The sequence below is a fragment of the Prinia subflava genome, chromosome 17 (genome assembly GCF_021018805.1).
Source record: "Prinia subflava isolate CZ2003 ecotype Zambia chromosome 17, Cam_Psub_1.2, whole genome shotgun sequence".
Taxonomy (NCBI): Eukaryota; Metazoa; Chordata; class Aves; order Passeriformes; family Cisticolidae; genus Prinia; species Prinia subflava.
Window position 1 is genome coordinate 14,534,315 of NC_086263.1, and position 13,808 is coordinate 14,548,122.

The following is a 13,808-nucleotide window of genomic DNA, read 5'->3' on the forward strand; positions in this document are numbered from 1 at the left end:
TCCCACAGTGCCAGGTACCCATCACTCCACAGAAACCCTTGGGGTCCATCCAGAGCTCTGTTCCCAGCTGGTTTGGGAGAGGAGCAATGTGTGGCCAAAGGGCTGCAGGAATCTGGTACAATTAAACCCCTGAAACATTCAAATAAACCACCTGAAACTCTGGCTCTGAGGCAAAGAGATTCCAAGGAGGGATTATAACCCTAAAACCCCCTCCTTTCCCTGTAGAGATCTGGGGTTTTACCTAAAGCTGCTGGTTTTGTAATGCAACCCAGAAAATTCCCACATTTTTAACTTCATTTTGTTTCTGCAAACCCAATTTCCCTCTGAATTCCTCCTGGCTCAGCATTCCAACTGCACCAGCACTATCGTAGTGGGAGAGCATCTGAATGGAAGAGAGGCTTTAATTAAATGTAGACTTGATTTAAGGCTCGTTTTCTCAGCCTTCCTTCCACTAAAAAAAGCAGCTGAGGGTTTAATTAACACCACCCAGGCTGTGTGCAGAGCAAAGCGAGCTCTGCCACGTAATTTACACTTTTTATTTAGATAAAGCACCCCAAACTTCCAGTGCTGGCTTGCTACTAGGGCTGAAATTCCATCCTGGTATTCCAATTTCCATCAGAATCCCAGCTCCTGTCTGAACTCCCTCCCGGTGGCGCCCCCCACAAACCCCCCGGCTGCTCCTGCCCCCAGTTTCAGTGGCACCATTCCTGATTTAAACCACGTTTGCAAGGAAGGAATTGCTGTGGGAAGAGAGGGCTCAGGGGATTTTCTGCCTGCTGTGCCCCCAAAACCTGACCCACAAACCCCTGGCTCCTGAATAAAACCCTGCAGGGAACTCAGGCGTGAATCCATGAATTCCCTGGGTTTTTTTTTACTCAAGGAACAGAGGGAATCTCCTGGATGTGGATCTTCAGGACGTGACCACACATTCACACAACCCAGAACCCACGGAGCAGGGGAAGGGAAGCGCTGCCTGTCTGGGATTTCTCACCCTAAATTCGGAATGCTGATGTTTTCCCAGCGAGTTCTCCGAGCTCCTTCCCGTGTGCAGGTTCACCCCCACTGAGTGAGGAGGCAGCGCAGCTAAAACCAACCAACCTCATCTGCCAGGGAGGAGATAATTCGGGAAATTTGTCTCTGCAGCTGTTTCCCCGTGTCGGGGTTGTTGAAGGCTGGCAGGAATCAGGTCTGACACGTTTTACAAACTGCTCCCACCTCTCCCGCTCCTCCTCACATCCATCAGCTGTTCCTCCACATGCCACCCTCGCTGATCGGCAAAGCTTTGCTTCCCGGAATTCCAGAGTGGTTGGAAAGGACCTCAAAGCCCATCCATTCTCATGGGCAGGGACAGCTCCCACTGTCCCAGGTTGCTCTAAATTCCACCTAACCTGGCCTTGGACACTTCCAGGGATCCAGGGGCAGCCACAGCTTCTCTGGGAATTTCATCCCAGCCTCTCCCCACCCTCACAGGGAAGAATTTCTCCCCAAAATCCCACCTAACCCTGCCCTCTGCCAGCTTAAAACCACTGCCCCTTGTCCTGCCACAAGCGGGTTTAACAAACCCCAGAGAATTCTTCACTCATCATTAATCCCAGAGATCAATCCCTGGCTGGTTTTATCCCCATTTTTCCCCGTGGTGCTGTGATTCCCAGGGGGTGGGAAGGGGTTAAGCTGCCCGGGGTGTTCATCCGTGAGGAACAGTGAGCAATCAAACCCCTCCTGCCCTTTCCTGCCTCTCCCTGAGCACACTGACAGAGAGCAAAGTCCTTTTGGGGCAGCTCCCTGCTCTGGGAGGGCTCTGTGCTGTAGGGTCACGTCAGGAGGTGACACAAGGTGACACCAAACCTCTGCCTCTCACCCAGGAATTATTTCCTCGCTGCTGTCCAGTTTCTCCCTGGATGCACACGAGGTTCTCCAGCCGTTCCCACTGAGGGGTGAAAAACCAGCCCAGGGGACCCCAAAAATACATGAGGCACCTCTACACTGGATTTGGATTTAGCTGGAAATCCTCAAATTCAATGGATTAAATCCTTTAAACACAGAGAACAAAAAAAAGGAGTCACCTGAGGACTTCTGAGCCAACACTGGTGGCCAACCAAGCCTTGGAGGGATATTTTTGTTGCATGAGAGGCAGCACTTCCCACAAGAATCAATCAACACCCCCTCATTCCTCCTCTGGAGGGTGCAAACGCTCCCCCAGCTCCCCGAATATTCCAGGTGTGATTTGGATTTGTGTTATTTACTGCTCGCTTCTAAAGCAGAGGGATGCAGGAGGGACAAAGAGCCCGCTGGGGTTTCTCCTGGGTTGGGGGATTCATTCCCGGCCTCCCAGGGGAGGATTCCTGGGCTGCCAGGATGCTCCTGGAAGAGGGGCGGCTCCCAGACATGCGGAGGCGTTTTCAGTCCCGGAGCTCTGGGGAAATGCAGGACAGCACAGGCAGAGCCACCTGCAGGGGCTGCGCTCCATCCCTGCCCCACTGCAGCCGCTGCCAAGGACATCCCGAGGTCATTCCTGCCTCATCCAACAGCTCCCTGCACATCCCCAGCACGGCCCAAATGGGAGCCAGAGCAGCAGGAGCTGCCAAGAGCTGCTTTATAAACCCCAACTAAAGCCTTAAACCGGGCTTGGAGCCCAAACAAAGGCACCTGCACGGGGTTTGCTGCGCTTTGATCCCACCCGCTCTCAGAGCGCTGAGCTCGGGGCTGCCCCATCCCTGGAAGGGTTCCTGAAGCCTTAAATTTTAACTTTCATGTATTTCACTCCCTGTGCTGCCCAGGGTGCAGCTCTGAGCTCACACTCAGGGTCACTCAGCTCTGCACACAGCAGGGACACAAAACAAATCCTGTTCCTGCTGCACACCAAGGACAACTTTCAGCCCAAAAGTACAAACAAGGGTGGCCGAAAAAGGAAAACAAGAAGGATGGGACCTCACAACCTGAAGCTGTAATTGGACAATTAAACCCCAATATGCAAATGGACCAAAATTTATAAAAATGTGAGATCTCATGACTGGGCATCCATTTTGGGTCCATTTTGAGTCCATTTTGTGCCCATTTTGGGTCCACCTTGGGTGCAGCCCTGGCCAGGCTCTTGTCCTGCCCGAGGTGTATCCTAAAGGCCTTTCAATAAATCTCTGCTTTATTCTCCAGCTCTGCCCAGTCTCTGTTCCAGCTCAGCCCTCCCAAGGCATCACTCCAGGCCAGCTTGGATGCGCTTGGAGCAGCCTGGGGGGGGTGGGAGGTGTCCCTGCCCAAACTGGAGGGGTTTTTCCCAGCCCAAACCCCTGCGGGATTCCCTGGACTCAGAGGGAAAAGCCGGGATATTTTCTCAGCCCTGCTTTGCTTGTTCCACCGAGGAGAAAGGACTTTCTCCTCCCTTAATTCCCACTCTGATTAATCCACTTAACTGCCCCTCCAGCGATGTCTCCCAAAGCCCTGGAGCACCCTCCTGGTGCTTCCCAACCTCGGCAATCCCTTCCCAGTAATTAAACCCCGCTCAAGCCCCGGTTGTTCACACAGAGCCCCATTAAAGAGCCTCTCCAGAGGCTCCCTTCAAAGCCTCCCACCAACGCAGCCCACAATTACTTATCAGCGAGATAAGAGGGCGAGGACTCGCTCCTAATTCTGCCGTGATGGGAAAGACGTGCAAGGCACAGGAAAATCAGCAGCTGCAGGGCCAGGGCTGTGAGATTCAATGAAGAAGATTGGCAGGGTGGTGCTGGAGGTGCTGCTCCTGCTCCACACACGGGGCAGAGGAAAAGATTTCTGCCTCGCCAGGAGAACTCCTGGGTGATGCTCAGGTCCTTCCCTGCTCCTCCAGCCCTTCACCCCTTCCCCAGGGTTGGGATAAATCATTTCTCTCCTATTAACACCAGTAAATCTCTCAGGTTTTGTCCAATTCTCTCTCCCCTCACTGCGAGAATTTAACAGAAGACTCCCTCAGGTGAGCACACAGACAGGTTTTGATTTCACTGATCCTCGGCTTGAGCACTCCCCGAGCACCTCGCTCACAGGAGCAGGATGAGAGTGGACAAAACCCAATCAGATTTAATCTTTTTAGGTCTTCGCTGATTCTGATCCCCCTGCTCTGCTCATGCCACAGTAATTTCATCAGCTGTAATAAAGATGCTCGTCTGATTTATAGGAGAGTAATTGGGGACAGAATCAGATCTTCCAGGCAAGCTAATCAGAGTCAATCTAAAGCTGCAGAGTGAAAATCACGAGGGAAATGGAGATTAAAGATGCTGGCAATTAACTCAGACCTCCTCAGCGCTCCCAGGGAGGCAGCAGGTTTACATTGCCTTTTCTGGGGTCACTTCGGGGGTTGCACAGAGCTATTTCTTTTATTGTGTCCAGAAGTTTTCATCATAAACCCTCTTTTCTTTGAGCTCTGCCAAAATTCCTGCAAGTTCTTGGCTGCTTGAGAGCAGGACTCGGTTTTTTTTTTTTTTTTTTTTCTGCTTCGGCGTCAGATAACAAAGAGCAAAAAGAATCATCCAGGGGAGAAAACCTCATTTAAACTCCAACTTCGATCAGTCAAGGGCTGAATTCCTGAATTCCTGGCTGCCAGGAAGCACCAAGGGCTGGTGCCAGAGCTGCAGCTCCAAACCCACCTCGAGGTGCCACCAGCCAGGGAGGGAGGGCTGGAAAAGCTGGAAAAGCTGGAAAAGCCAGGCTGGGGAGAACCCAAAGCAGAGAACACAGAGCTCCAGCCCGGAGCTGTCTCATGGCAAAATCTCCCTGCTCTGATTTACTTGAACGAGCTCCGTTTGGAGTGACAGCCTCCCCAAAATCAGCATCTCTCCCTCGTTAAAATCCTGATAAAATACAGCTCTGGCAACCAGAAATTCCTTCTGGTTCCAGGAGTGCAGCTGCTGGCTGAGCTCAGCGCCTGGCTCTGGAAATCCAGAGAAACCCACATTTGAAGTCTTCATCTTTGACTGACATCTCTAATTTGAGCTCAGCCACTTCTCCTTCGGCCTAAATTGAGTCCTTTGGGGGGAAAAAAAATGGGAATTATCTGCATCCAAATCAATAATGCCGAACCCAACAGCAACTCTGAGGATGGCCGTGAGCGTTTGGGGTCATTTACTTTTTATCTCCTCGTTCCCCTGGCCCTGCTGCGAGGCTTTCTGAGATTTTATTTTCATCAAACTTATCAAGATGGGATCCAGTGCTATAAATTGTGAGGGCTATTAATTACCCTGATGGCCCCAGGAAGTTTTATGAGGCCTTCAGCCTCCATTTCTGAAAGCCTCTTATCTGAATTCCACCCTCTTGGGCGATGTGGATTTGGCTCCCCAGCACTGCCCAGCAAATTTTCCAGGGAATATTCCACAGGCAGAGCGAGCTTGGCAGATAATCAAGTCCCTATTTTTGAAGCCAACGTCACAATTTTAATTATTTCCTCCCGAAACATCTCGTTAAGGAACCTCTGTGGCCAGAAAAACAGGTTTATTACATTGAGTAACATCCTTTGAACAGATGCTTTTCCTTTCACTTCGAGGCCTTGCTTGGTTTTGTAATTTCCTTATAAACTGAGCCTTGCAGAGCAGGGATCTGCTCTGAAAAGTGGCCCTAAATGATGGGGAAAAAAGGGAAATTGTGCTTCTTTCCATGTCCTGGGCTCCTGACCTGTCCAATCTGTTCCCACAGATGCGATCCCTGGGCAGTGCTGGCAGTTCCCGGTGGATTTTGAGAAGGAAAATGGGAAATAAAATGTGGGGTGAAGCCAGGCACGTCACTGATGCTGTTGTTTGTCGCCCAAAACCTCATGGAATTGTAGCTGTGGGATCAAATCCAGCCCAAATCCCAGTTTGGCTCCAAAGGGAAGGTGAGCTGTTGTTGTTCCACACTGAACAAGGCCCCCACCCGACAGCAAAAACCTCCCTGATTTTACTCAGCTATTGCTCCAACAAATCCCAGCCCATATTCCCGAGGTTTGATTTGCTGGGATAATGATAATAATAATTATTATTAATAATTAATAATTATCATTAATAACAATATAATAATTACCATTATCCCACTGAAGAGCCTCCACGGTTTGTGCCAAGGATCCTTGGCAAAGGGAGGGGATTTATCTGCTCACCTGCAGCACCGTGGGCACAGGGAGCCCCACAAATCCCAGATTTGTAGGAGATGAAGGGTTTGCCATGAGGGAAAGGGAGGCAAAGCCAGGCTGAGATCTTTGCTTCCAGCTGAGGGGATTTGACAGCTCATTCCAGAGCAGATCCAGGAGGATCAGGCTGGGGAATCGGGATGGGGCAGCCGCACCTTTGGCTCAGGGGAGAGGTCACAGAGCAGATCTGGGGCAGTCAAAGCAAAGTCAGATTTCCCTGGGGGAATTATGGACTTGTGGAACACCCTGAGCTGGAAGGAGCAGAGTTCAGCCCTGACACCCCAACAATCCCACCCTGGGCACCCCTGGGAGCAGTGCCCAAACTCTCCTGGAGCAGCCTCGGGGCCGTGCCCATTCCCTGCGGAGCTGCTCCAGTGCCCAGCACCCTCTGGGGGAGGAACCTTTCCCTAAAACCCAGCCTAAACCTGGCCTGACACAGCTCCAGCCATTCCCTTGGATCCATCTTTGATATTCCTCAAAACCAGCAGCTTTTTGCCCTCCTGGCTGGGCTCCAGTTTGGGGCCTGTGCAGGACCCCTCTTCCTCCTCCAGACACAAGAATCCACGACTGAGGCTGGATGAAACTCTCCCAAAAACTCCAGAGGTTTGGAAGTCCAAACTTCACCCCACAGGAGGTTTTTACTCCATCCAACACCCCCAGAGGCTGTGGGACCACTCCTGGCATCGGGGTGGCCTCTGTGCCCTGTCCTACAGAGACAATTCCTCCCAACCTTCAAACCAACAATTCCTCCCAACCTTCAAACCAACAATTCCTCCCAACCTTCAAACCAACAATTCCTCCCAACCTTCAAACCAAAGATTTTCCAAACCCTCTTGCAAGCACGCTCCGAGCTGCCTGAAAAGGGCTGGGTATTTTTAGCTGGGGTATTCAGCCTGAGAGCTCTTCAAATGCAGCAAGTGCTGTTTATTTGGCTGACCAAATTAAAAAAAGCAACAGCAACAGAGCTCCAACCCCGTCATTTCCAGGGAAATATTTTCGGTGATCCAAAACAGATTCGAGTTGAGTGACAAAGCATCATCTCCAAGCAGTGGGAATGAAAAGCTCCAAACTCTTTTCTTGCCAAATTCAGCACAGAGAAGCGTTGTTGACACAGATCTCTAATTTAAAGGCTTTGGAGGAAAGAAAAAAAAAGTCCTTCAGGTCCCAAATCCCAAATTTCTCTGCTCAACGAACGCTGAAAACACAAGCACAGAGTGTGACAGCTCCTGAAAACACAGCCCTGAAATTACTTTGGGCACAGCTGGAAACCTCAGACCTTCTCCTTCTGCTCCAGGTTTTTGGCTCTTCCCCAAAATCTGCAGGATTTCCCTGCAGATTTTTCCCTGGAAGTGGGAGAGCAGAGGGTGCAGCAGAAAGCAGCCCAGGGATTTACAGCACCCCTGGGCAGGGCTGGGGCCAGAGGGAGAACCTGAGATTCCTCTTGGATCCGCCTGGGATTGCTTTTTCCTCCAGATTTGCCACGAGCATCACCCCTGGAGTAAAGTGTGAGTGCAGGCCTGGCTCTCCTACAAACCCCGTGTGAAATTCTGCACTCCAAGTTTCTCTGCTTTGCAAAGCAGCTAAAGAGCTTTTCATCCCAAATCCCTCCAGCTCAGCTTCCCAATCCTTTTTTATTTTAGCAGGATTTCTGCCCTCAGGCCTGGCCACCCCGAGGCTGCCGGGCAGGGAGGTGGGAAGGTTTTGGTTGCTCCACTGGGACTTTAATTCCAATTAAATTGGACTTTGTCGAGGTGGGTAATTCATCATCTGCCGTGTGACAACAATACCTGTAATTACTGCTCGGATTGTTGGGGCTGGAATTCATGTGCAATAAAGGGATCTTCGTATCATGCCAAACCTCACAGTTAATTTAGGTTCCATCTCCTTTCATTTAGTCTGTAATAAGCTAATTAGTTCACCTAATTTGCCACCGAACGTGCCTTTGTAACAGATACAGACACGAATTAGCCTCTTGCACAACAAATGAGGGGAAGCAAAACATGAATCATTTTCAGGATTACATAAGGAATTATCATCCTTTACAGCACTCAGGGATGCAGCCATTCCCTTGATTATTTTTAAATTATTTTTTTTTATTTGCACCAGGTTCTCCTGTCTCTGACTCCTCCTTGGAAGGTTGATAACATTTCCCTGTTTTCCTGCTGCCACCTGTCCCGGCTCTGGGAAGTTCAGGGTCACTCCCATGGAAAGAAATGTGTTTTAAAATCTCAGTTCTGGCAGCTGGAAGAGCCCACCCATCCCTGGGTTTGCTGGATGTTCTGGGATGGAAATCTTCAGACTTTTCTGCAAACTCTGATTTTTCTGCTTTTGATTTGGTTTATTTGTGGTACCAGACTGTGCCCTTGGGAACTCCTGGGCACTACCTGCACCTGCAAAGTTCCTCCTGGATCTCCCCTGTGGAGATTTCATCCCCCTCCCTTCTGACAGCTCCTAAACCCCACCAGACCTCGGGATCCTGGGATGGGCTGGGTTGGAAAGGACCTTAAAGCCCATCCAGTCCCACCCCTGCTGCAGGCAGGGACACATCCACCACCCCAGGCTGCTCCAGCCCGGCCTTGGGCACTGCCAGGGATGGGACAAACTCTGCCTTGAACACATCCAGGGATGGGACAAACTCTGCCCTGGGCACTGCCAGGGATGGGACAAACTCTGCCTTGAACACATCCAGGGATGGGACAAACTCTGCCTTGGACACTGCCAGGGATGGGACAAACTCTGCCTTGAACACATCCAGGGATGGGACAAACTCTGCCTTGGACACCTCCAGGGATGGGACAAACTCTGCCTTGGACACATCCAGGGATGGGACAAACTCTGCCTTGGACAATTCCAGGGATGGGACAAACTCTGCCTTGGACACCTCCAGGGATGGGACAAACTCTGCCTTGGACACTGCCAGGATGGGACAAACTCTGCCCTGGGCACTGCCAGGGGTGGGACAGCCTCAGGCCTCACCGTGCCCCATTCCTCCCCATTATCCCCCCATCCCTGCCCTCTGGCAGTGGAAGCTGTTCCCCCCTTGTCCCCCACTCCAGACCTTTCCCTACAGTCTCTCCCCTCTTTCCTGGCAGGTCCTGGAAGGTCACCCCGGAGCTCCCTCTGTCCCAGATTCCCAAGGTTCCCGGCTCTTTTGGGATGAATTCCGAGGGAAGCTGTGTCCAGCAGCTGCCTGAGCTTGCCGTGGCTCCCACTGGAGCTCTGCCAGCCCCTCGGGGCTCTCTCCACCTCACAACTCCTGCGAAGTGCCACGGATTCATTATCCTGCAGAATAATGGCTCGGCCCCGTCTCATCCCAGTAATTCAACATCGATCCCCAGGGAAGCTCCCGGGTTCCTAAATCCATCAGCTGGACCTTGTGCACCGCTTACTCAGAGCCCTCATCCAACTGCTGACCTGGTGCTGCCAGCCCCAGCTATTAAGAGGGATGAGAGCACGATTCCATGGATTTATGTGCTCGGTGTTCCGTGCTTCCAGCAATTGTTTGGATTTAGGGCCTCACCTGCTGCCCTGATCATTTCCTCTTCCCACTCCCAGGCTGAGCCAGCACCTTGCTGCCTCTTTCCCTGGAATTAAATCACTCCCAGCTCCTAAAAGATGAGCCCCGACTTCCAACAGGAATAAACACAGGAGAGGAGATTTTTGGCTGGAAATCCTCTGGAGCCTTTGGATGGCCTGAGCAGCGCTAAGAGGAAATCATCGACCTCTTGGCAGCTGCCAGAACCATCTGAGGACACGGGATCCGACTGTGCCAGACATTGTTCTGCCCAAAGGGATCAGCTGAAACCTCTCCTGGGGCTGGGGGTCCTTCCTGCAGTTAAACTGAGCCTTTTAAGGATCAAATGCGGAGATGGAACAAAAATCTGCAGCCTGGGAAAGGGCTCGGGAAGGGAAGAGGCAGCAGGACCCCTCTGGAGAAGCTCCTGCTCCTCCTCAAAGTCCTTTCCCTGCCTGAAGGAACCGGGTGGGATCTCCTGGGAACGTCCCTCAGATCCGTCAAAGAGCAGGACAAGGAGAATTCCCTCTTCCCTTTATCCAGCAGCTCCTCTCTTCCTCACTAATTCCAAGGCATTTTCCCAATGGGGAAATTGGGATTGGGAAATCAGAATTAGGAAATCTTGTCTAAAAACCTCAGCACCACTTTCAGTTTCCTGGTGCTCCAACAATAAAGACTCTGCTCCCAAAAATCCCTGGGATTTTTTTGATTTGCAGAGGTGGAACTTGCCGTGAGTTCTGCTGCCTCAAGAAGTTCTTTCCCCTCTTTTAAAGTTATTTCAGAAGAAAAGTTTCTTCTCTCCCAACGTTCTTTTGCACCATTTACTGGCTGATTCATTTATTCCCCATTTCTTGATTTGCAGTTTCACTCGAATTCCTCCCTCCTCTGCCGCATTCACCAAAACCTTCCTGGGCAAAACAAAACGACAAACCCCAAACCGGGAAAAACCAGGAAACCAAGACAAAAAAACCCCACAAAACAACCAAAAAACCTCCAAGAAAAACAGGAAAAAAACCCATTTTTGGGAGACTCCTACCTGAAAAATAGCAATCCAGGCATAGCCGATGTTGTCGAAGTTGATGGCCCCGTTGTGGGGGTTGACGTCCCCGGCCATGCAGACGTTGTAGTACTGGTTCCAGTTGATGCAGGAGTTCCTGCTGGGCTCGGGGCTGCCCAGGCCGGGGCTGTAGGAGTCCATGCTCAGGGTACACTCCACCTTGGACTCCTTCCTGCTGGGAATGTTGGAGCACCTCTGCATGCCGTTCTCACGGTGCGAGGAGCAGATGAAGGGGTTCTCCTCCGCCTCGTCCGGACGGTAGTAGGGGTGGAGGAAGGTCAGGTTGTACGTCCTGGAGCAAGGGGAAGAAGGGAAAGGATGAGAGGAAGGGAAAAAAAAAGGTTCATCCCTGATTTTAGCAGCAGGAAAAGGTGCTGGGTGCTATCCCAGTCAAAATTCCAACCCCTGGAATCAAATCCTGTGAGGCCCCGGTGATGATCAGTTGGAGTTACCCCAAACAATCAAAGCAGGTGAAAGCATGAAATGAGAGGGGATGGGGAGAAAATCCCAGCAAGATCAGGCTCTTCCCCAAATGCAGGGAGCTTTTGGGCTCTCTGGGAGGATTTGAAGAGAACTCTTCTGGTGGCAGAGCAGCTTCCCAGTAAATTTGCCCCTGAGGATGGGGCTGAGCTCCCACCAGGACAGACCCAGCCAGAGCCCATCTCCCATTCCCTCTGCTCTTCCACAAAAAAAAAAAAAGGGAAGAGCCCACGTTAATGGGAAAACCACGCTGCTTCCTGCATTTCTGATGGAATTGGCTTGGATAAAGCTGATGGCCGTGTCCCAGCCTGGGTAAGGAAACGCTGGGATTGCAGCAGGCCAGGAGCTGCTTTTTTCCAGAGCTGTGTCCCAGATCTGGCACTTCCCGGGCTGTCAGTGAGAGCCTGCAGCGCTCAGGGCTCCAGCCCAGGAGCTGCATTGCTCCAGAGCCAACTTTATCCCCTTTTTTCCCAGCTCCAGGGATCTCAGCTGCTCCACAATCACCCGCAGATAACGCAAGCATTAGGGGAGATGCGGGCAGAAGATAACCAGGTAATTCTTCCAGCCAGGACAGCTCTATTTTTATCTCCCTCTGAACGTCCCTGTCTGGTGAAGAGATTTGGCTTTAACAAGTGTTATTCCACACAATTGCTTGGAATTGCTCCCCGAAACCCTGGAGCCAGGCAGGAGCGGCTCCGCGGCTGCTCCTGAAGGAGAGAACAATTGCCGCAGGGCAGAGCTGAGGGGAAATCAGCCCTCGGCGCCTTCCCCGGGGAGCGTGGCTCTGTCCCATCATCCAATCACCCGAGGTGGGTGTGGAGGGTTCCTTCAGGAACGGGAGAGGCATCCCTGGGAATTGGGAATTGCTGGCTGGGAGCGATCTGTGCTCAGCCGCCCCTCCTCGCACAGCCCCAGACCGAGCTGTGGCCATCACCCCGCTGCTCCCGAGCCTCGCGTTCCAGAAAAACCTGGAAGATGTTTTATCTCCCCGAGCCTTTTCCTTGCCCTCCCACCAGCTGGCTTCCCTGGGAGGAAATTTCCATATGAAACAGGCTGGAGAACGGGCAGGGAGCTGCAGCAGCAGCGCTGGGGAAAAAATCAGACACCACCCAGCAGGGCCAGGCACAGGGAGGATTAAAAAGGGGATTAAAACACACCAAGATGCAGGAAGAGCTGGGGAATCGGGAAAAGAAGCGAGGAGACACCTGAGGAGCGACTTGAGCTCCTAAACTCCCAAAATTCCAGAACTGCAGGATCAATGCCCATCCCACGGAACGAGCCCCGCGCAGCTCGGGAGGCTCAGAGCATCCCAGGAGGGTCCATTTGGGAAGTTTTGGGAAGTTTTGGGATGGAGAGCGGCTGCCTGAGGATGCAGAGCCCGGGCTGGGGCCCGAGGAACTGCACAGAGAGGATCTGGGCACGAAGCACCCGCAGGAGCAGGAGTTTGGTGGCTGGGGAGGGAAAATCCGAGCAGGGGAACGAAAAAAAAAAATTAGCTTAGGATAGGTCCAACACTACTGTAAGAAAATTCGTGTTTGAGCCTGATTGGCTGAAATTAGAATAAAAATGCACTGCTGTGAGAACACACACACACAGGAGTCACAGGAACACCGATGCCTGTGGGTCTGATATCTTTGGGCCTTAGAGATTTGAGACTGCTGGTAGCTGCTGACTCCTCTCCCAAGGGAAAAGTTTCTTAGGAAAGCTTCTCCCCCAAACAATCTTGGCAAAACAACCCTGCTTTCCCAAAACAATCCTTCTCCAGGTGGTGTTTGCCTTTCTGCTTCTCAGAGAAAAAAACATTTTGGCCATTTCTCTAGCTTGACCCATGGGACTGGGGAGGCGTCAGTTCACCAACCGTGTCAAGTCTGTATGGGAACACCTGATAAAATTCGACAATTCAAGGGGTTTTTATGCCTTTTGCCTTCTGAAATATTTGGAGTCTTTTGCTGATGTCCTACAGCGATGGACGCTGCTGGTGCAGCTCAGGGGACAGCGCTGCTGCCTCTGCTGCTGCTTCTGCTTGGACTTTATCACAGAAGGCTGCTGCAAACTGCTGCAGCCTCTGATGGCTTTGCCTTCGTGGGACTGGTTTGGCCATGCAAAATGGCTTTGATTTTACATTTACCCAGCCTCCAGCCTTCAATGGAGAGGTGCCAAAATCTCGACACCCCTGCACCCATCCCAGCCCTGGAGCACAGCTGAGCCCTGCCCCAGCCCGGGGAGCAGAGGGGGAGAGGGAGGAGGTGGCAGGAGCTCGGATCTCGGGATGAATCCCCGCTCTCCCAGCGAATCCCGCCCAGCAATGCCGGGAGGAGCAATTGGACACCCCCCGGACAAACCCCGGGCTGCCCGAGCCTCCCCCAGCAGAGCAACGCGGAGTTAATCAAAACTGAAAACTCACACAGAGCTGGAACACGGAGGGACACGAAGAACTCCACAGCTCCCTCCCCGCTCCTGTTTTTCCCTGGCACGGAGTTCTTGGAAGGCTCCCGGCCTGGGAGATGCTGCTGCGCATCCCAGCGCACACGGGGCAGCCCCGGGGGAGGAGGAGGAGGAGCCCAATTCCTTCATCCCCACCGGAAAAGGCTCGGGAGGGTGGGAAGGAGCCGGAGGGGGAGAAAAACATCGTGGAG

At 52.1% G+C, this 13,808-nt stretch overlaps 1 protein-coding gene across 2 annotated transcripts in view; it reads right to left on the bottom strand.

The window, feature by feature from the left end:
• Positions 1–13,808, bottom strand: part of CACNA1H (calcium voltage-gated channel subunit alpha1 H) — a 151,408-nt gene that overhangs the window by 86,436 nt on the left and 51,164 nt on the right. For both annotated transcript variants that reach the window (XM_063414045.1, XM_063414046.1), the window contains exon 7: positions 10,672–10,984. In XM_063414045.1, coding sequence (XP_063270115.1) covers positions 10,672–10,984 — 313 coding nt within the window. The remainder of the gene's footprint in view (positions 1–10,671; positions 10,985–13,808) is intronic.